At 38.0% G+C, this 23,154-nt stretch overlaps 2 protein-coding genes across 2 annotated transcripts in view; one reads left to right on the forward strand and one right to left on the reverse strand.

The window, feature by feature from the left end:
- The first annotated feature begins 1,287 nt into the window (after positions 1-1,287).
- Positions 1,288-4,946, forward strand: LOC118110231 (spexin prohormone 1-like). Its single transcript, XM_035157921.2, has 5 exons — positions 1,288-1,368; positions 2,379-2,453; positions 2,542-2,590; positions 3,346-3,423; positions 4,855-4,946. The coding sequence occupies exons 1-5, from the start codon at positions 1,288-1,290 to the stop codon at positions 4,944-4,946; spliced, it is 375 nt and encodes a 124-aa protein (XP_035013812.1).
- Positions 4,947-7,754: 2,808 nt separating this feature from the next.
- Positions 7,755-23,154, reverse strand: part of pard6a (par-6 family cell polarity regulator alpha) — a 34,519-nt gene continuing 19,119 nt past the window's right edge. The window contains exons 3-6 of the mRNA XM_035157734.2: positions 15,914-16,203; positions 15,647-15,772; positions 14,436-14,635; positions 7,755-13,771 (exon numbers count right to left, since the gene is read on the reverse strand). Of these exons, the coding sequence (XP_035013625.2) occupies positions 13,459-13,771; positions 14,436-14,635; positions 15,647-15,772; positions 15,914-16,203 (929 nt within the window). The 3' untranslated portion in view covers positions 7,755-13,458. The remainder of the gene's footprint in view (positions 13,772-14,435; positions 14,636-15,646; positions 15,773-15,913; positions 16,204-23,154) is intronic.

Consider the following 23,154-nt stretch of genomic DNA (forward strand, 5'->3'; position numbering starts at 1 on the left):
AGACTCTTATGGGATAAAAAGTGTCACAAGCTAAGGGGCACAAGCTTCTCATAATTAATTAATTTAGTTTCAGTACAGGTGTGTGACAGTGACAGGGCATTAGCATTTGAAGAATATCAGCTGTGAGAGTAAGATTAGCTTCTTATCCTACAAATCAACAGAATTGTCAGGGGTGGTCAAACCTTTGCATACAAATGTACAGTAAATTTATATACATATAGCGTGTATACATGTTGATCAGATGGGTATATGGCCATGTGTCAGCAGATCACACTTACACACCATTTTTGGCCCACAAACAGCTGCCGACAAACACTGGGGGGTCCACAAGCTGGAAAAGAGGAGGTGTTTTCCCCAAATGCACCTTTCACACACACACACACACACACACTTTAAAAAGTACTTTAATACTAATTGATTAAAAAAATGAGCAAAGTTGTTCTTTATACTAAAAGTGTTTTCCCCCTTAAAGCTGGATGACCAACTGGGCAAACTGCATACCATCCCTGGGGTCTGTGGCTCAGGAGTTAAAGTGGGCTGTCCACTAACCAGAAGTTTGGAAAGTTGTTCCCAGTCACCCCTATATTGCATAATGGACCCCAGATTTCCCTAGCTATGCCAACAGTGTGTGAGTGATGTATGACAGAGAAAGTGTGTGTGGAGTGAGAGTGAACAGTTGAATGGAAAAAATACTGTAAAGCACTAAAAGTGGTTATCAAGACTAGAAAAACGCTATATAAATAAGGACAGTTTACTATTTACTGGATATTTACTTATGATCCCGTCTGGAAAGTGGGCCCTGTGTCAATACCTTACTCGTCATAGTGTTGTTAGATAATTATATGCCCAGCACTAAATGTTTGTCCCAGGGCCTAGAAAAAGGCTGTATGCTTCATATCAACTGAATATACTGTACAGTACAATAGAGCATAATGAATTTGACCCACTTAATTATGAAGGCTGATAACCAATGATGCCCAGCACTTCCATGTTATGAGTTTTCACAAATGTGATTACCTGACACTGGAAAACCTCTGATGGAAACATAATCAGCTGCAACATGAAATACCTATCTCTGTCACTCACTGGGCCAATACCACACACAAACATAAAGACCACCATTTGTAGGAATGACACAGCAGGTTGATACTATTGATGTTCCTCACAGCAGATCATGTTCATGACGTCAGCCTTTGTTTTTGTGCTGTTTTTTTAGCCTCTAGTAAACAGGAGTCCTACCAGGCATTACGGTGAGCACGATCGAACGTGTTACTGCAGCTGTTACTGATGGGGGATATAAGCAGCCTTGAACATTGCTGTGAAACACATGCTGTGACTGGACTGGTTGCTCTCACTGAAGCAGACATGGTAAGTAGAAAGAAGTGCATCTTTTTTACCTTTTATTGTTACATTTCATTACATATTGTTCAATCAAATGTGTGTTTTTGTCTTTCAAAATTGTGGCAGTGCAGATACGTCTAATTATTCTAACTTTAGTTTTTCTAAAGAACTTGTTAAATAAAATAACTACATTTGGAATGTATCTATGTGGGATTGTTTGAATTCTATCATGTAGAATTGACCAAATCATTTAAGAAAATGTATGTATTTATTTGCCAAATAATTAATTCACATTACAAAGAGCAATCCCTTCTCAAGTGTACTGTAATTATAATTATTAAGTGTTTTTTGCAATAAAGCATTCAAAACCCAAAGAATCAATGAAAACAGGATAAAAGTGCTGCATTTACAGGTATAAGAAAGGAACAAATGTGCACAAAAAGCTTAAAGACGACTAACAGATTCAAGGCTCAAATGTTTGCAGGTGCTTAAAAGCCTCTTTTAATATTGCTGCTCTCAGACTCAGAGGAATCTACACAAATCTTTAGCACAAGTTATGTGTGTGCATTCAAGCCCTACAGGAAACTTCAGTGTAAAATATCAATTAGTTATAAATTAATAATAAATACATTTTTGTTAAAAAAGCATTTTTTTTAATTAATTTGTGCAGTTGGCACCTCATTGTTTTGTGTAGTGTGTTGTCCATACTGTATGTCACACAAATGGTTTGATTGATTAAGCTTGACATAATCCAAAGATGTGAGTATTTTCCTTTTCAACAAACACCTAAAAGCATGTTCAACACTACAGAACAAGTGTTAGCAAATTTTTCTTTTTCCTTCCAGTTAAAAAAATAAGACATGTGTAGAGAGAGTTTTCGAGCTTTAGTGTTCCACAGTGGATTTTTAAGCTACTGTGGAAGATGAGCAGTCTATTCTGACTGAAGTGTTTGCTTGTTTATCCCTATGAGACAAATTGTGTTTTTTGAATATGGGCCATAAAAATAAAATTTGATTAATTGATATTTCTTAATACAGAAGGTAAAAGCCACAGTTGCCTGGACGTGTACTTTAGTCATCTCCCTTTTGGTGGACTCCTGTCATGCACAGAAGGTAAAACTCAGCAGTCCCTTGTTATCCACCGCTTTCCTGTAAAATATCTTCTTCCCAAAACAAACTGTCACCCTATCTCTCCCCTCAGCTGCACATCCACTGGGGTCCCCAGTCCATGATGTACTTGAAGGGCAAATGTAAGTAAACTGCAAAGCAGACTCTCTACTGTCCCTCCGATTTAAAACAAGTGAACTGAACTAAAATCAGATGATCAGATGATCATGTCTACATACAGTCAAATCTACAAGTCTAATCAAAACACATTTATCTGTGTCAGTATATTAGAATACAATGAAGATACTGTAGATCCTGCTACAGCAAGTACAGATGTATCTGCAGTTAAAGCACTGCTACACATTTGATACACAAATGTTAAACAATTTTGTAAATTTGTAAACTATGGGAAATTCACAAGGGATTTTGTGAAAGTTTAAGACTGAATAAATTGTCCCATTAAGTTACTAATATGATTACATATTATAAAAAACCTTGTAAAATCAATAGTGACAGACAGTAGCTGTTAAACGTCAGAGTTTTTATTTTAATCGTGAGCCGTTTGCTTTGTCACCAGTCAGTTTAAACTGTGCACTGAACAGTTCCATGTGTTTCCAAGGTCAGATCACAGCTTTATCTGAAGAACAAATTCATAGAATAAATTACACTTTGTCTGTGAAAGAGTCGCAGCTGCAGTTAAAATGTCTCCATTGAAACACACAATCAACCCAGATGGAGTCATGCAGTCTTTGTAAATGTGCACACACAAATCTAATGTGTCACTGAAATAGACTCAGGTTTGGTGAAAACCAAAGGGATTGATGTATTAACAGACCTTAGTATTGGAGGTGGACACTATCGCAGTACCTTCTCAGATTATTTCTGTTTTCTAACTCAGATGGCCGGAGGTTTGTATCAGAGGATGACAACAGTGTACAGAAGCAGGCTCTGCAGAGCTGGTATGCATTAATCAGAGGTACAGTAACACATCATCTTCATGCTTATAACAAACTTACTGAACATTTTTGTTCTTAGTATTACATGGTCTGCAATTTATGTAAAGTTGCTAAACAATGAATTTACTACAACACTAGACACAGACGTATGTGCACAATCTTTTTTATAGATGTAGTAAGTCAACCAGCACCAAGTTTTCATCAAAGATATAAACACCTTCTATTACTATCACTTATACTTTTTTCAATCAAATGCTTAAATGAAAAAGATAGTTTTCCCTCATCAATCTACACTCTGTACTCCATAATGACAAAGTGGATACATAATTTAAAAAATATTTGTAAATGTATTGTAAACTTAAATATCACTTAAGAATTAAGTCTCCTATATGTCTTCATCATCTTTGAGATGAAATCCACCTGTTGTAAATTCACATATTCATTGGATGTGATGGGGAAAGACACACACCTGTCATACAGCTGCATACCAGAGCTAACACCAAGTCATGAGGTGGAATGAGCTGCCTGCAAGGTTCTGAGATGAGACTGTACAAAGCACAGATCAGCGGGAAGAATAAAAACCTCTCCTTTATTACAGCTTCATAAAAGCAGCAGTGACATAATCATATTTATTAAAGGAAGACACCTGGGGCAATCAGCACCCTTACTATAGCTGGCTGCCATATGGCGTAATCAAGGGAGGAGCCCCTAAGTAACAGAGTAGACCAAGAACCTGATAATTACTCTGACTGGGATCCAGAGCACGCACACACTCACACAGGCGAAAAGAAGGCAGTGGTGATAGATGTAGCGATGTCAGCTAACTCTGAAAGAGTGGGTTCAGCAGATTCCAGGAACATCTGAGATCTCTGTCCAGAAGATCGCAGCCCTAGGACCAGCTAAGATTATGCACAGAAAGCTTCAGGCTCCCAGGCCTCTAGTAGAGGACCCAAGCTTGAAGGACACACATCAGTGTTTTCTGTGTGATGAATACGATTGTGGCAGTGGACCATGCCACAGGGCTCTCCCACACACAGCCAGAGACAAGGGTGTTGCTTTTCAGCATCTTTATGAAATTAAACAACTCACTGAATGTCAAATTAAAGTGCCAGCAGTTTCTGCTGCTCTCTTCGGTGTCTCTCACAACGTGTCTCTGTCCATCTTTGAGTCAGCTCAGCCGCTGCCTTTTAAACCTAAGGATCATTCAGATAACAGCTCTCACCTGTGCTGATTGATCCTCTGGTACAGGTGAAGGGGCTCTCCCAGCCCCCTCACCTCCACAATGATATATGGAATTACGTACTTTTCTATTTTGAACTAATGTTATTTAATAATATTAAAACAAATAATGATGTGTAAACTGTTTAGATAACATTTCTGGGTGTATTTTTGTGTGTGTGTGTGTGTGTGTGTGTGTGTGTGTGTGTGTGTGTGTGTGTGTGTGTGTGTAGGCACCCAGAGGCTGCAGTCCCTGGAGCTCAGTAAACCCAGTCACTTGGTGAGCTCAGACAAAGTCCTCATCCACTCCCTCAAGGAGAGATGAGACATCATAGGTCACTGTCTATACACTCTGAATAAATAATGAAAGTTCTTTGCATCTTTATTGTGTCCAAACCTCTCACTGCAGTGTGTCATTTTGTCCTCCAGGTGACAGCAGTACACTGCAGGAATAGCTCTATGTGCTCTGTAGCTGCATCAAACACTTTTCTTAAATTAAATTAACAACAAAAGCAACACTGGGCTAAACATATACACATCTTCCAGAGTCCAAATGGGCCCTGGCAGCATATCTACAGTATATTTGGATCAGTTGTTTTAGCTGTTAACATTGAAGAATCTTACTATCATAGTTGGTGACAGCTAATCACCCGGTTGGCAAGATTAACACTGTGGCTGTGGATCTTCAATCCCAGTCTTATCCATTGTGCATGCTGAAGTGTCCTAGGCCCATGGATGCACTTTATGAATGTGTGTTTAAATAAGTGAAGGGCAAAAAACTGTACTGTAAAGCGTTAAGTTAAGCTCTGGTGTTATTAAAGCTTTAAACTGACCTGTGGACCTTTACAATGTTAAGGTAATTCTATGTGAATTTGGGTGATGAACATAGATGCACTCTATGTGTAATCGCTGATGTCATTGCTGTAAAATCTCTTCACAACCTCTACCACTCAAAGCCCCATTTTTCCACATCCTTATAAACAGTTTCTATTAGCCCCAGTTAAACAAACAGCAGCAAAGCTTGGTTTAGCTCATCCTGTAATGGATATCCCCTCTGTCTTCTATTCATGTGATTCTTTAGGGATTCTTGCAACTCCTGAAAATGATCATAAAAATTATAAATATTAGGACACTCAATCTAAAATCCCTACTCAGCCATCAATTTAATAATTTACTGTGTCTAACCGAAACCTGGAGCGACACCCCGCATCCATATTAATACTCATATTCCTCAAAGCATGAAGGTGTCGCAGCAATCTTTAAATCTGACTTATCTATCAACCCTCGACCTAAAGGTAGTTACAACTCATTTAAAAGTCTCATCATCAGCTTCATAGATCCAAGTTCGAAATCACAAAAAACTGTTCATCTAGTTATTATATATGGTTCACCTACCCCTTACTCAGAATTTTTATCTGAATTCTCTGCATTTCTATCTGAACGAGTTCTAAGGACAGATAAAGTAATTATAGTAGGTGATTTCAACACTGAGGTAGATGTTGCCAATGTCTTAGCTCAGCATTTACTTCATTTATAGAATGAATTAGTTTTACTCAACATGGGAATAAACCCACTCACTGTTTTCATCACAGTCTTGATCTTGTTCTGACAGAACCCTATTCTGTCTGACCATTTTTTAATTACATTTGAATTTAAAGTTTTTTACTACACTGATTCTGGACAGCAATTCTATTATAGTTGGTGTTTATCAGATAATATTGTAAACACATCTAAGGAATTAATTCCTCTGACAATTCCTTCACATCCATGTGTCAGTACAATACGGGAAAGTTATCAGAACTTCCCTCCCACACTAGTTGATAACTTTGTTAATTGTACAGCAGCCTAATTAAAAACAACCCTTGACACTGTCTGCCCTGCTGAAAAAAAAGAAAGTAAATCAGAGGAGATTAGCTCCATGGTATAATTCTCAAACACATGCTTTAAAATAGACCTTCAACCAATCGGGTTGCTTTTCGCTTTCCGTGAAACGACAGTCTAATAATGTACAACAAAGCCCACCGAAATGCCAGAAACTCCTATTATTCATTATTAATAGAAAAAATTAGAACAACCCCAGGTTCCTCTTCAGCACTGTAGCCAGGCTGACAGAGTCTTAGCTCTACTGATCCATCTGTTCCTTTAACTCTGAGGTGCAATGATTTCATGAGCTACTTTACAAATAAATTGTAATTTTATATATATGTATGTTATATTTAGACCACCTTTCTTCAATAGAGCTTTCTGAGCTGACTTTACTGGTCTTTTCATCCAAACTATCACTTGTCTATTAGACCCTATCTGGACTATACTTTTAAGGAATTTCTTCCTCTAGACTGGATTATTGTAATTCTTCATCATCAGGATGTCCCAGGAAGTCTGTGAAAAAGCCTCCAGTTGATTCAAAGTGCTGACAGGAACTAGAAGAGATCACTATAATACTGTCTTAGCTTCTCTGCATTGGCTCCGTGTAAATTAAGAATATATTTCAAATTCCTGCTCCTTACATACAAAGCCCTTAATAATCAAGTCCCATCTTATTTAAAGAGCTCATAACGCATTTTCCCAATAGATCACTTTCGCTCCCATAATACAGGTTCTCTTGTGGTTCGTCGAATCTGTAAGAGTAGAAAAGGAGGTAGAGCCTTCAGCTACCAGGCTCCTCTCCTGTGGAACCAGGCAGACACCATATCTACATTAAAGGTTAGACTTCAAACGTTTTTCTTTGATAAAGCCTATAGTTAGGGCTGGATTAGGTGAGTCCTGAACCGTCCCTTAGTTATGCTGCTATAGGCCTATGTCCAATCCATGGACATTATTTAATTTATGACGCAGTGTTGTGTCACTTATATGGAGAGAGCAGAACTTTGTAAATTTTTTGTATACAGGTAAAATGAGTAAGGGAAGAAAGTAACAACAAAAATTGCTATCTTGCAGTTGTACTTGTATGCTAACCAATCAAGCTGCAGTTCTCATCCATGTCTCTCTGGGCTCATTTAATATATGAAGACTTTAAGAATGTAATTAATAAAGAGGTCGTTATTTAATCTTGGAGTGAAATGAAAGAAAAAATTGAGAATAAGAAGTAGAAAAAGAAAAAAGGCAAATGGTAAGAATGACAGAAACAACATTATCCTCTTTATACCGTGTAATTTTTTATTACCTTATATAATAATTATGTAATCATCATATTTCATCTCAAATGACATTAATAGATAAGTTACAGAATCCCATAGAAACCAGCTGTGTGAAGTTCAGTGCAGTGTTAGTTTTGCTGTGGTCCATCATCTGACACAAACGTCTGCACTGAGGTGCTTCAGCTGCACATCACACAGGTCATGACATCCAATTTAACACAAATATCCTTACTTCAGAAAGGCACTTCATTTGTTTTCTAAAAGCTTGTACAGTCAGAGGACAGTGACCAAGATGTCTCTGCACTGACCTGCTGTCAGGATGGAAACAGGCTACAAACAGCAGCACAGTGACATGACATTGACATGATCAGGATCAGACTGTTCACACAACAGCAATGTGGATCAAGGGAGATGTCACATTGGTAAACTGACCCACAAGATAGTTTGCTTTACAGTCTGGTAGGTCATCTGTGGAGACTGTTTAGAAAGGGCCAGGCGCTTTCAAAAATACTCACAGGTGGGGCCAACTTCCAAAGCCACATTTAAAAATCATTTTACTTAATGTCACATTTATGTCTGTAGTTGCCAGCACATAGATTGACGGCTGGAAATGTGGATTTCCGCTTGCTCTTGCAAATGTGCTGTTTTGCTTTTCAAGAAAGGCTGTGGTTAAGGGAAGACCAATGTAAAGTGGATTTAATCACATTTTTCATATTTAAACAGTTTATTTATAAAGAAAATATTTCTTTACATTTACTCCATCACAGTACCAATCATTAAGAAACAGTCTATTTGTTTTGACAGGTTATCCAGATTCAGATGAGGAGATCAGTAATTTCATCTGAGATATCTTAGCATGACTGTTGACATGAGTAAACTAAAGTTTCATTGAAGATTATTATTGAAAAATACAAAATGCCTAAGTGACTTTTGCAGTTCTGACAAAACTACCATCAAAGTTTAATAAGCCAACATGGAAGCCGGCAAGATCTCAATATCACAAGCTACAGAGACAAATTGTGATTTGTGAATATGGGCTATACAAATAAAATTTGATTGATTGATTGATTGATTATCAAAATATATAAAATGCCACCGCTGTTAGAATTAGGTGTTACATAATGTAGGCAGTAGCTAAGATGAGCTTACAAGGAAGGAAAGGTGGCAACATAATAAAAGCCTAAGAAGAACAGTAGGGCACAGTGAAAGGAGCTGGTTAAGTACAGCTGCTACTGAAAATCCAACTACAATCTGACACCTTCAAACTAATCAGTTTTAACTTAATAAAATTACCAATGTCTTGTTTTGCATTTACATTGGATGACTGATGCAGGAAGTGCTGAGCACTAATTTGGCACGTAAATGCTTTTAATATAAAGCAGTAGGGAATGTTCAGTATGCATTAATAGTAAGTGGATACAGATTGTAGTACAAATATAGTTACTGTACACCTGGCAACAGGTGGTTGGTTAAGAAATACCTCAGCTAACAGCTTCTTAACAGACTTCGTTATTTTCATAATCTAATAATAATAAATTAAATGTATGAATATGAGATTAAAGATCAGATTTGAAGCTAGACAAGCACTTTCCTTCCATTCTTTGAGCTGGGATAAACATGTCCTGGGTCTGTGTATTTGCCTCCACTCACTGAAACGCTATTGGACTGTTACCTTAATGATTGGCTTTGTGTGTCTATTAAGCAACCCTACTGTAACTATTCAAGATAGTTTGACTTTACAAAGATTTCCTAAAGAATACAGCCAGTGTTGTATTAATAATAGGGGAAATATTAGGTTTTTAAACAACATTGATGCTGGGTCCTTACCTTAATGTAAGGTCTAAGAGCAAGAGCCACTTAACTTTCATTACCCTTCTCATTTCACTTTATATTATTGTATTGGTGCATATTTCCAAACAAACTCACAATTAATCATATCACCAACATTGCCACACACTGAGGCTGGGGCCTTCAGGGCTACAGGTGGTCTGGTCAGATTTGCCCAGACTCAGTTGTCTCCATTATCTCGATCCTTGTTAGTAAGGGGAAAAATGTAAGTCACATAACCTGTCAGGGCTTGTTAGCATTATAGCATGTGAACGTTGGAATGATGGACATGCACACCAGTGGTACTTCAGATGGGAAACCACTCCAATATTTCCATGATTAACATGGAACATGTAAACATGCATTCATTACAAATGAAAGAAGAAATTAAGTTGAACTAGAACTGGGAAACACTGGTCTCTGAAAAAGACCATCTTTACTTAAGCTACAGACACTTCATGTTAACACACTTGCACAGTGTTCATCTTTGTCTCATCTCCTCTCATGTAGTTTAAAATTACAAGAATAAGAAAAATACTCTCAATATTATACATATTATAAAATCTTCTCTTACATAAAAACATCTCCCTGCTAATGAAATCTCCCTTGTTTCATAATCTTACATTTACATTAACATATATTAAAGTGAAAAAGAATATGTTATATGTGTGTGTGTGTGTTCAACTACTGCTGACATCAAACTTCTGCCAAAATATATTCTGGTCGGACAGACTTGATTTATCTCTCCTGGCATTGAACAGCATCAGTAAACTGAACTGTCTACTCTGAGGTCCATGGCAGCTCTGTTTACCAGGAAAGCTGATGATTTTAACAGAGTTGTAAAATAGCAGGAGACAGTTAAATGAGGCTGTACTGTAAACACACAGAAACACACAGACTCATGCAAACCGTAACCCCAATCCAAGTCAGGCCAGTTTGGCAATTCGTTGTCTGCGACTGGACAGAAACAATGCCTAACCTTAAATGTGGTAATTATTCAGTGATATTGTGTGCCATTTGTCAGGTTAGCTGTGAAGTATATGGAATGGGTTCAACAGGAGTTTAATGTGTGTTCACTGGCCCAATATACAAATGTCACCTGTAAAACAGGAGATTAAAACACCAATATTTGTATCTTTCATGGGTTGAAGATCAAGTTTTGTGGTTTTTGAAATTGTTTTCCCCTGTAAAAGCTGTTGATTGATTAAACTGTGGCAATAACATTTTTGTTTAAACATCATGTAAGAAATAACAGGTCTCACTAACTGCTTCATTCTCTTACAAATGAATAGTTAACACGTTTTTTGAAGACAATCAAAGAAACATTTTTGTTGGAGTCATTATTTCTATGAGTGGACTTGAACAAAATGTGTCCATCTCTTCCAGGCTTTTTGCCATTTTAATGTGAGAATAAATGATTTGTATTTCTATAAATAGCGCTATTATAGATTACACACACACACACACACACACACACACACACACACACACACACCTAAATACGGTGTTACTCAGTATGTGCTTCATACATTCATACAGTGCATCCATGTGAAACACTGTCTCTATTGCACATCAGTCACACAACGTCGGCACAGCCGTCAGGGGCAATTTGGGGTTCAGTATCTTGCCCGAGGACACTTCGGCATGCAGAATGGGGGAGAATGGAACCGCCGACCTGATTAGAGGATGACCCGCTCTACCTCTTGAGCCACAGCCGCCTCATTATATTTCATAGATGTCTTGCTACAAATCCAGCTGTGAACAAGGTATCCCATCAACAAAACAGGATCAGTGACATAGAAATCAGTGGGCACTAGACCGGCTTGAATCACTGATGAGTTACTTAGTTAACTTAGTATGTGCTTAAAAGTAAAAATGCTACTTCAAATTGACCATAATTGAGTTTCTGACCTCTAACAGTGCTATAGTTAAGCTTCTCATGGATGAAAACAAAGCAGGATTTTGAAAACTTTTAAAATTAAAATAGTAAACATTTATTTAACTTAAAGTAAAGTAAATGTTACCGTAAAGCCTTACTTTCATATTGTGATTCTGTCACACCACAGGTATTTTGGTGTTATCTGTAAAAAAAGACTTATGACTTATCTCCTTATTTTGACACCCTCTCCTAATGGTTGATGTGTGATTGTGTCCATGTGTGGAAGTGTGTATGTTATTGGAGTTTATTTGACATTCTCTCCTCCTCCCCAAACTGTTGCAGAAAATAATAAAAAATCGTTATACGAGTCACAGCGAATGTGTTTCTATATTTGTATGCCAGACTGTAAATGCTTATTGCTATATATTATCTATTACCATTTTCATTCAGTAATTTGCGTTGTAAAACCAAATGATCACCGTCTTTGAATTCTACATGTTTTAGAAAAATCCCTTCAGTATTTTGATCCGTTACTAAAACCCATGAGATGAATAATGTATCATATTCTATAACAAATGATTTAATGAAAAAAATAATCAAAATAATTACAAAATATTTTAAAAGAGAGAAAAAAATGTGAAGTTTTCACATCACTTTTAACAAGTTTGAACCTTTTTCTGTTTTCTGCTGTCTGGTCTATATTTTTGTGTATTGTAAGGTATAGTACTTTTTGGGGCATTAATTTACCATTACAATTACTATGACCATTGGTAGAACTTGGGCTCATAGACTGAGCACGTCCATCTGCATTTTTGGTCATGCAGATGCAGCAGTGCAAAGAGTGGAAAGACTGGGGGTGCACTCTTGCTCTCATAGCTAAAAAACTATCTTTGCTCTGAGCAACACATCTCCAATCAGGCCAATTTATCAACATTTGTACTGCTGCCTTCAGGTGCTGCAGGGATTTAATGAACTGAAGGAGAACGTTTTCATACGGTTTAAAGCAGCTGTGGAATACAGATACTGTAGGAAGAACTCTGCAGGTGCACTCTGACTAACTGGCTATAATCACATTAAACTTGTATTTTGCATTCAAGCTTCTACTTGTGATGCAAGTACAACTAAGCTAGAATATTTTTTGGTACAAATCACCAGATTGCCAGTGGAGAAACTCAAAAACACCAACAATTCACTTTACACCACCTCATCTGAATGAATGGTGCACTTGTGGTACCAAAATACCACCCAGACAAGCAAAGAATATTTAATGGGCTGTGTGTTGGTCCTACTGTTGCCATTAAAATGGGCTTTGATCAAATCGTAATGTTTTGTTATTGTCTTGTTGTACTCAACAAATCAGACAACAAGTACCATATGTTAGCCTTTGCGGCATCCATGTTTCCGTTGCCTAGCAGCGGTGTTGTCACGACGTTACTTACATCGTGACAACACCGCTGCTAGGCAACCACCGTAACAACCAATTGAGCACCAAGCACAGCAGCAGAATTTTGGGGTGGAGATGATTTCCTAAATATGTGGAGATCAAACTGAGCTTTGGCTTTAACAAGAATATTTAGAATTATTTCTTGATTATGCTGCTCTCTATAAGTATACTGACCAGTTAATACATAATGGCATTTAAATCATTTCCCTAGAGTGAATTTTTCTTTACTTGCAGAAAAAGACAATGCAGCTGTGTACATACCATCAGCCACATGTAGCACACATATAAAAAGTCGATGCTTGAAGCAAAGAAAGAAGCAGCGGTGTGTGATGTTGTTAGTGAGTCTAACCTATAAGACTCAGGTTTCAGCCTCTTCAAAAAGATGATCAGCATGAGTCAACAGGAAAAAACTGTCAGAGGGGCTGCTGCTGAGTTTGACATCTGGCTGACAAGGAGCACAGTTAGCTGTTGTTGAAATGGATACAGCACTCTGTGGTTGCAACATCCCAAAGTCCTCACTGCTACTGTGTAGCTGTCAGTGTCATCATGATTACAGTGTTATTATGTTGCCGTCTTCTCTCATGCTCTCCTGACTGATGCTGGCTGTGTTCTCGTTGTGAATGGACGTCATCATAAAGCTGTCACTCAAGGATGCTCCAACACTATTGGGCAATGAGATGCTCTGTGGGAGGGGCCTCACCACGGAGGAGGGGTGCTGCCTGTTCGTAGGTAAGTCTCTATTGAGGTTGGTGTTGTTACTGTTGTTTACTCTGTGGGAGTCGCAGGGTGTCAGACAGTCATTTTCCAGAATGATGTCGCCATCATCATCTTCATCATCACTGTCACCCTCTGCAATGCTGTTGCTATGGTAACAACACATGACATGAAAATAATGGTTATAGAATCAATCTTGGAGATACAGTGTGATACAGACATTAAGCAGTTTGTTTTGTGAAAAAAAGCAAATTACAAATTTAAATGAAAAATTCAGTCCAGAGGTGATTAATACATGTCAATGACATGTATTCATCTACATGTTTTGCTTTGGGTTCAAACACATTTTTAAAATAGCAACAATAGTTGTTAGTCACTATTAGACTGATACTCATAAATCTTCTCACTCAACAAGTGATCATGCACCTTTGCTTTAAAAATCTTTGAGACGTTGAAGCAGAAAAATTGGGTTTCATTTTACTCTGATCAGAGTCACTGAAGAATTAAAATACATTGTATGTCATTCTACATAAATGCTATATATCTGTTTGCTGTCAATTTGTTTCCTACAATATATTTTTGTTAATCTAGACTACTTGCCCATTTGTCACTCTTGCTTTTGGCTAAATTTGCCACTACAATCCAGTCTCAAAATGGACTTAGTGCTGTTTTAAAGGTTTTTACCACATTAAATTCTGTGAAAACACTGCAAACTCTTCAGTCCATCTATTGTGAATGTTCTTCTTGCAACTTTGGCAAAACAGCAACATACAGCATTTTTTTTTCAGTCATTCTGCCCTGTCCATATCATACCTTGCAGTAATGGGGTTGCTCTGAGAGGCAGGGCTTGGTGAGTCATGTGACAAAGCCGAACCAGTAGATCCAGCTGAGCCTACAGAACCAGAGTTCCCCATTGAGGTCTTACTCCCACGATGCAGGACGTTGTTCCTCTGGTTAGCTGGTTTCACAGTCACAATTAGGTTGTGACTGTTGGCCACCATCATGTCTGTAACCTGAAATGACAGACAGAGGGTCTTAACACTGGAAGGAGAGAACATAATCTGATCAATAGTTTGATTATTGCCCAAAGAAGACAAAGTTAATCACATAAATTTGAAAAAGATTACACTTGGAAGACATAGTTTTCTTCTTGTTGCTCTTTTCTTCTCTTTTGATATAGTATTAAGTTTACTTCCCCTTTTTAATTTAGCTTTCCTGGCTGTATGGCATGTATTATTTTATACAGACCCATATAAAATAAAAAGACAGACTTCAAGGCTCCAAGTGCCATAAGCAAATAGCCAAATAAAGTGTATTCACTGTTGAATGTACATGCATCCAAATCAGTAAAGCTACAATTTGACAAAAAAGACTATAAATATGGTCTTAAATGTAGTTTGACCATGTAATGTTTATTTAAAGTTAAAATAATTATACTGATTTGTTGTGAGACAAGCCCAGACTTAAAAATTCTTTAGTCAGGTTAAACTGTGTATATGCTATGGATGATTTCTCAGTAGAATCAGCATAAGGTAGCCCTGCAAAGTCTTTTCATTATCACCTTTCCCAAGGAGGTTACATTTTCACTCCTGTCCCGTTGTGTGTTAGCTATTTTTGGGGGTTTTAAGATTAAACAAAAACAAGTAAACAGATTTTCACAAAACGGGGTTCAGTATTCGGTGTGGGTCAGAGAAGAATTTATTAAACTGTGGTGCCAAGTTATTTTTCATTGGAATGGATGGTGTTTTTCAATATTTTCACAATTTTCCCAGAGAATAATTGATGGATGTTGATGAAAAAAACAGGCACATATAGAGGACTCATTTCTACTACTGTGTGAAATTTGGCGCAGGTTGACAGAATTTAAGGGGACTAGTAGAGGTGTGCGCTCTGAGTAATTTTCTTAGAAATTATTAAATCTATCTCATAAGCAGCTTTGGAGACAGCAAACACAAACTGAAAAAAACATTATTGTGACAAGTTTTAGCTTTTGCTTTGGTTTGGGAATTCTCTTCTGCATTTACCTGATCCAAAGATTTCCCTGCTACATCGATGCCGTTCACCTCAAGGATCTCGTCATTAACTCCAAGCAGCCCTGTACTCTCTGCTAGCCCACCACGTACCAGACGAGATATGAACACTCCTGGAACCTACATGACAGAGAAACAGTTTCACATGTTTAATCTTCTACATCATTGTATCATATTCAATTTATCTTCAACTTGGTCAGCTTGCAAGGTGGAATTTTATCCTCAAAGTTAAGAAGGTTGAAATGAAGTAACTGATCTCACCTTCTCTACACCCTGTGGCGTCACTCTCACGCTCACCCCATCACGAATGTAGAAGCCTAGTGGTTTGTGGGTACCGTGCTTATGAAGTCGTACACGTCGGTGAGTCTCAGGTAAGATGTCCACATCAATGATGGAAGAGATCTGTCTGAAGTTCTGTGGGAGGCCAATCATAAGACCTGGTTTGTTCTTTGAGTGGGTGGAGCCTGAGCTTGTGGTGCGCAGCCCAGTTAAACCCAGACCCTTTTTACGCCTCTGGAGGGAGTTGGTGGCAAATATGACAGGTTCATCCTCTAAAAAAGAGAAACATACAAGGACAAAGAGAACATTTCATTATTTGTATTTAGATGTGTCTGTGAATCAGTACTATGATTACTCTTCTCTACTCTAGTTTACTCTAGATAGTTCTGTAATCACTCATAATATCTTAAAATATGTCTATTTATCTGGGTTATTAAAAAATCTTCTTGCAGTATATTTTCACACTGAAATGGTGTTTATGAACCAGTTACTTAAAAAATGTACTCGTAGTCACTCACACATCTAGCCTGAATTACTAAGTGTAATTCAAATATGGAGACCTCGTGTATGTTACTCTTGATTAGAGATTGCTTCCCATATTTTTACCTTTGCAGAGGGGGTTATGGTTTTTGACCCTGTCACTTGTCAATAGTCAACGGATTTCCACAAAACTTTGTGTAAGGATAGGACATGGACCAAGAACCCATTCAATATTGCGGCAGATCTGAACAGAGAGGCAGATCCAAGTTTTTTTAACATTGTTTTTTGTTTTACATTTTCACAGATTTCCCAGGGAATAAGGCATCCTCTGATATCCTCCTCTGGAACTGCGTTCACGCCTGGATCTCAGAGGACATTTAGGGTTAAAACATTGTCTTAATGACCTTATTTCGAGTTGAATTTAAATGCCAGGGCTTACTGACACTTGGATGACACCACAGGAGCAGTATGGAGGCATGTTATGTTTACTTCAATTGTATTGTATTTGGCTGTATTGTGTTTATCCCTGAAACTCCAAAAGTGTTTTGTGGACTCAAACAGTTCACCCACCCCTCCATCAACATAGTGGTGAGTTTATTTTTGGGTGAACTATCCCTTTAAGCTGCTAAACTAAAGACACACTGAGAGTGGACCCTCTCTGAAATACCTATTTTATACAACTGATCAAAATTATGGTGATTAATTAGCCTCAAAACATGCACACAAAACGCCACACAAAACGCCACACATTCACAAGGCTCACTTAAGTTTTGAAGCTTTGGAGAAGAGGACACTGGTTGCTGTCTTCGCTCTTTTGATTGGTCACTTTCAACGCGTGCAATCTCTAGCCAGGATAACGGCCATGATCACAATGTTCCTACACATACTGCAGTTTTTATACATAAACAATCACATAATGGATCTCTGGAAAGTTTTTCATTTTGAATATCTGTTTTGAATCATGAAAAGTAACAAGTGGATTGTAGATATTTCCTAGTAAGATTTCCATTGCAGATGAAAAATCTAATTGTGGATATTTGGAATATAAAATACCTCATTTCATCTATCCTCGGAAGCATTTTGTTGTGAATATCTATGATAGACCTATGGATAGGAAGAATTGTGCATATATGAAATGTAATTTTTTAACTAGGAAGACATAATTTATAATAAATTTTGACTAGTTGTATCTTGCAATACAATCCCGACCAGTGAGAAAACAGTTTTTTCTGAGAGAAATGTTATTTGGTATTTAACCTGAGATTACAGAGAGGAGTGTGGTTTGTTTAAACATTAGCACATTACTGTAACCGACACCAATTGGACTGGAGTGTGAAACTGGAGATCATGCATGTAAGTGATCATACCAAACTATCATCAAAGGCCATCGTCAGTATGTCAAGTGACCAATGAGGAGAGTGGAGACCTCAGCAAGTGTCCCCACCTTCAGAGTCAGTGTCGTGAGTAGTGAGTGTGCAGGGAGAGTCCGGCTCACACTCATTACAGCCCCATTTTCATGGGATCACAGGCCGAAGTGTCCTTGGGCAAGATAATGAACCCCAAATTGCCCTTCATAGAAAAAAGTGCTGCCCATAGATTCACTGTATGAATTGTATGAACGTGTGTGTGAAAGGGTGAATGGCAAAAAATAAAATAAAGATACTGTATAGCGCTTTGAGTGGTCGGCAAAGATTCGCAAAGCGCTATATAAAAAACAGACCATTTAGAATTCCATGCGAAGCAGTATTGCTTTCACAGATACTGTTCTGTGCACTTCTATCACATGCATGCACATGGTTTAAAATAAGTGCAGTTTTTGAGACTAATTAATTGGAATAAAAAATTGATGTGAATTTGTGGGAACCTACAGTAGTCATTCAAAGAGAGGTCAGGAAGAGGTAAACACCAAATGAGTAATGACAAAGTGATAAAGGGAAAAATGTATATTCACATACCAACAAGTTTATCTATATAATCCAATCAGGTTGAGCAGTATATGTGAATATTTTTCTTCATTTTTGTCTCTGTGGTCCAAAAATATTATTCTGTATCAGATTTAATATGTATACATTACTCTGACTGTATGTGCAGGGGAATTCATAAATCTTTGTTTTACAGCATTCACATCTCTATTTTTCTCTTTCTTTCTTTCTTTCTTTCTTTCTTTCTTTCTTTCAACATCTCTTTGTAGATAATTGGCAAACTTTTTGGAGGAAACCTGGTCTTTTTAGGAGAGCCAGCATTCATCCCGCTTGGGATGGGGCAGCTCTCTTATCTAGGAATATTACTCAGTCTATAAAATGACAACCCAGAGTTGGGACCAGGACGCAGAGCTGCAGTGCTACACACTTCTCTGCGCTCCCTCTGGATCAGTCACACAACCACAAACCCATGGAGACTGTGTCTGTCCACCGTCCCATTAAATTATTTAAATCAAACAATGACAGAGGGAGAATTCGACACAAAAAACTAATACAAATTATCACAACCTCTGCAACAACTCAAGAAACAAAGATTTGACAATAGATTTATTGTCCCTCACTGAGACGTGGCTGCATCCAGATGAATATGTCAGTCTAAATGAATCTACTCCCCCCAGTCATGTAAATTCACACGTTCCCCGAGACTTTGGCCGAGGAGGTGGAGTTGCTGCTATTTTTAACTCCAGTCTATCAATTAATCCTAAACCTAAACTAAACTACAACTCATTTGAAAGTCTTGTTCTTAGTCTTCCACACCCATCCAAGAAATTCCAACAGCCAATCATATTTGCTGTAGTTTACCGTGCTCCTGGGGCTTTTCTGAATTTTTAACAGAGTTTTTATCAAGCCTAGTCCTAAAAACCGATAAAATGATTATTGTCGGTGACTTTAATATTCATGTTGACAATAATAATGATAGCCTTAGCGTAGCATTTATTTCAGTACTAGACTCAATTGGTTTCAGTCAGTGTGTACACCAACCTACTCATTGTTGTAACCACACACTTGACCACATACAGTGTCAAAATTGAACATCTAATAGTACTTCCACGTAATCCGATTCTATCAGACCATAATTTAATAACCTTTGATTTCTAATTTTCAGAATATATGTGACTAATAAAAAACTCCTTTTCTAGATGTCTACCTCAGTGGTTCTCAACCTTTTTTCAGTGATGTACCCCCTGTGAAATATTTTTTCAGCCAAGTACCCCCTAACCAGTATTTTTGGTTCAAAAAAAGATGTAATACACAGCGCTGTGCCATCAGTGTCTGATTTATTAAACACTAATATTTTATTGAATATTTATGAAATAACAATTTTTAAAGGATTTTTTGAATGGATGCTTATTTTAAATATATTTAAAAAAAATATCACGTACCCCCAGGGGTACTAGTACCCCCATTTGAGAACCACTGGTCTACCTGATAGTGCTGTAGTTAAATTTAAGGAAATAATTCCAATTACATTTAAACCCGTATTACCCGTTGATGTAACCAACGCATTCTTTAAAAACCCTAGCTCCACTGAGATTGAACATCTTGTCGATAGCTCTTTAAAGTCATTACGGTATAATTCCAACACACATGAATTAAAACAAGCATCAAGAAAACTAGAAAGGAAGTGGCGCTCCAACAACCGTGTTGAAAATCACCTAGCCTGGAAAAATAGTGTTAAAGCATATAAGAATGCCCTCCACAAAGCAAGAGCTGCCTACTACTCCAAATATGTATCACAGTCATTTAAACTAGCTGTAATCAAACCCCTTCCACCAGAGGTTTTAGCCAACTACAGACCGATATCTAACCTCCCCTTCCTGTCTAAAATCCTTGAAAAGGTTGTATCCAATCAGCTGTGTGAGTTTCTCCAGGAAAGTAATGTATATGAAGACTTTCAGTCGGGGTTTAGAGCTCATCACAGCACGGAGACAGCCTTTGCAAAAGTCACTAATGACCTTCTAATAGCTTCAGATCAGGGATTTGTGTCTGTCCTCGTTCTGTTAGATCTTAGTACAGTTAATTAGCATTAAAGGAACCGCCCTGAACTGGTTTAAATCCTATTTTTCCGATCGATTCCAATACTTGCAAATTAATGATGAGTCTGAACAATGTAATCAATTAACTAAACTCCAAGCATGTCTCAAGGACATAAAAACCTGGATGACCCGCAATTTTCTCTTATAAAACTCATAAAACAGAGGTTCTAATACTTGGCCCTAAACACCTTAGAGATACATTATCTAATGATATAGCTGCGCTAGACGACATTGCCCTTGCCTCCAATGAAACAGTCAGGAACTAGGGAGTGATCTTCGATCCCAATTTGTTCTCACCTAAAACAAATTTCTAGGACCGCCTTCTTTCACCAGTGTAACATCTCAAAAATCGGACATGTCCTTTCTCAAAAAGATGCAGAAAAACTAGTCCACGCCTTTGTTACATCCAGACTTGATTATTGTAATTCCTTATTATCAGGCTCCAGCAGTAAGTCGTTAAAGACTCTGCAGCTTGTCCAAAATGCTGCAGCACGTGTCCTGACAAGAACCAAGAAAAGAGAGCACATTTCTCCTGTATTAGCTTCGCTACACTGACTTCCAGTTAAATCTACAATAGAATTAAAAATTCTCCTCCTCACCTTCAAGGCCCTTAATAATATGGCACCATTATACCTCAAAGAGCTGATAGTACCATATCAACCCACTAGAGCACTGCGCTCCCAGAATTCAGGCTTACTTGTCGTCCCTAAAGTGTCTAAAAGTAGAGTAGGAGCCAGAGCTTTCAGCTATCAAGCTCCTCTCCTGTGGAATCATCTCCCTCTTTCAGTTCGGGAGGCAGACACCATCTGTACGTTTAAGAGTAGGCTTAAAACGTGGTGGTGGACCACAATTGAGGTGGCAGCTGATGGTGGATCCTGATGGCGGCAGTGGACAATGACTGTGGACTATAGTGGCATCCGATCTTGATGGTGGATCATGATCGTGGTGGCTGCTGACCATGGACTATGATTACAACAGGACTGCTTGATATACAATATTTCTCCTCAGATACTCGACCATTACTGACAATAATCCATCAATTCATTGACCTTCCATTATGCTACAAAGTGTTTTTTCTGATCAATGCTGCAAATACTCTTATCTTTCTGATGTTCTCCATTACACGTGGCACCTATTGCACTTCTGTCCGTCCTGGGAGAGGGATCCCTCACATGTGGCTCTCTCTGAGGTTTTGAAAAGGTTTTTTTTTTGTAGTTTTTCCTTACTCTTGTTGAGGGTAAAGGGCAGAGGATGTCACACCTTGTTAAAGCCCTATGAGACAAATTGAGATTTGTGAATATGGGCTATACAAATAAAATTAGATTGATTTAATTCAATTTGTCTATTAAATTAGCTTAAATCCTTTTTTCATATTTCACACCACAGGTACATGCTTTATTTCAAGAAAAAATATTTCTCAAGCTATAAGGGTTTTGTGGTCTGGGTTGCAGGAATGGCGGCACTAACTTTACCACACTCTTTGTACTGCAGTTTATGGTAGTGTTATAAATGGAGTAAGAGGTTTCCAAAATTAGTCCACTCCTTTGTTACATCTAGACTAGATTATTGTAACTCCTTATTATCAGGCTCCATGTGTCCCGACAAGAACCAGGAAAAGAGATCACATTTCTCCTGTATTAGCTTCACTGGCTTCCTCCTAAATTTAGAATGGAATTAAAATTATCCTACTTACCTATAAAGCTTTATGATATGGCAGCTCATAATACCATATCACCCCCATAGAGCACTGCACTCCTAGAATTCAGGCTTACTTTTCATCACGTCTCCAAAAGTAGAGTAGGAGCCAGAGCCTTCAGCTATCAAGCTCCTCTTCTGTGGAATAATCTCCCAGTTTCAGTTTGGGAGGCAGACACCATCTGTACGTTTAAGAGTAGGCCTTAAAACCCATTTTGATAAAGCTTATAGTAAGAACTGGTTCTGCTATGTCTTGGACAAGCTCTAATTTATCCCACTATAGGCTTAAAATGACACATGACACATGGAGCTTTTCTTTCCTCTTCTCCATCACATTATTAACACTTCTTCTTTGTACTTTATCTTTTGCAAAGGTTAAAGATGTTGGTTTAGATACATTTTCGGCTAATTGCTCAGCACTAATGTCAGTAATACCCATCGACTTGCCAGCCTTTGTAAACTATCTAAATAAATTCTGCCCATGCCAGTTGATGGAAAACACTTTCTGTGATGTCACTGATCAGGATGTGACCAGAACTGCAGGGTACATGGCTTAAGCTCATGAACAGAACAGAAGCCGGCTGCAAATAGATGATGATCATGACGTCGCACATTCAAATATCGTAGTGGGTTTTTATTTAGTTGGACAAGTGAAGGGGGCTTCTCTGCTGGAGACAAACACACATCACACAACAGTCTTTCAGTAAAACATGCTGTTTCACTCCCTGCATGTGCATGTGTGTGTGGGTGTACATTAGCTCACCCTGAGAAGCAGTATCGACCAATGCAAAGAAAATAACACACTAATGCACACACATCAGATACATACATAAAGTCTCCATTTGGAGAGTGTGTTTCCAGAGACCAGAGACCTCACCGAAAAGGGCTGGACTAAACCCTGAAGGTACAGACACTGCTAAGCACCCTCAAACCTCACACATGTGCATGCATGCACACAGTAAATTGATAAAAGAATATTTCCTTTTCCCTGTCCCTTAATCGAGTGTTACACTCAAACTCTGAGCAACAT

This window comes from Hippoglossus stenolepis, chromosome 5 (assembly GCF_022539355.2).
Source record: "Hippoglossus stenolepis isolate QCI-W04-F060 chromosome 5, HSTE1.2, whole genome shotgun sequence".
Classification (NCBI taxonomy): Eukaryota; Metazoa; Chordata; class Actinopteri; order Pleuronectiformes; family Pleuronectidae; genus Hippoglossus; species Hippoglossus stenolepis.

What these genes read in the sequence shown, in the direction of transcription:
- LOC118110231 (XM_035157921.2), top strand. Translation starts at nt 1,288, where the DNA reads ATGGGGGATATAAGCAGCCTTGAACATTGCTGTGAAACACATGCTGTG. An exon ending in CTCTCACTGAAGCAGACATG is followed by an intron (nt 1,369 to 2,378) that starts GTAAGTAGAAAG and finishes TTCTTAATACAG; the next exon opens with AAGGTAAAAGCCACAGTTGC. An exon ending in ACTCCTGTCATGCACAGAAG is followed by an intron (nt 2,454 to 2,541) that starts GTAAAACTCAGC and finishes CTCTCCCCTCAG; the next exon opens with CTGCACATCCACTGGGGTCC.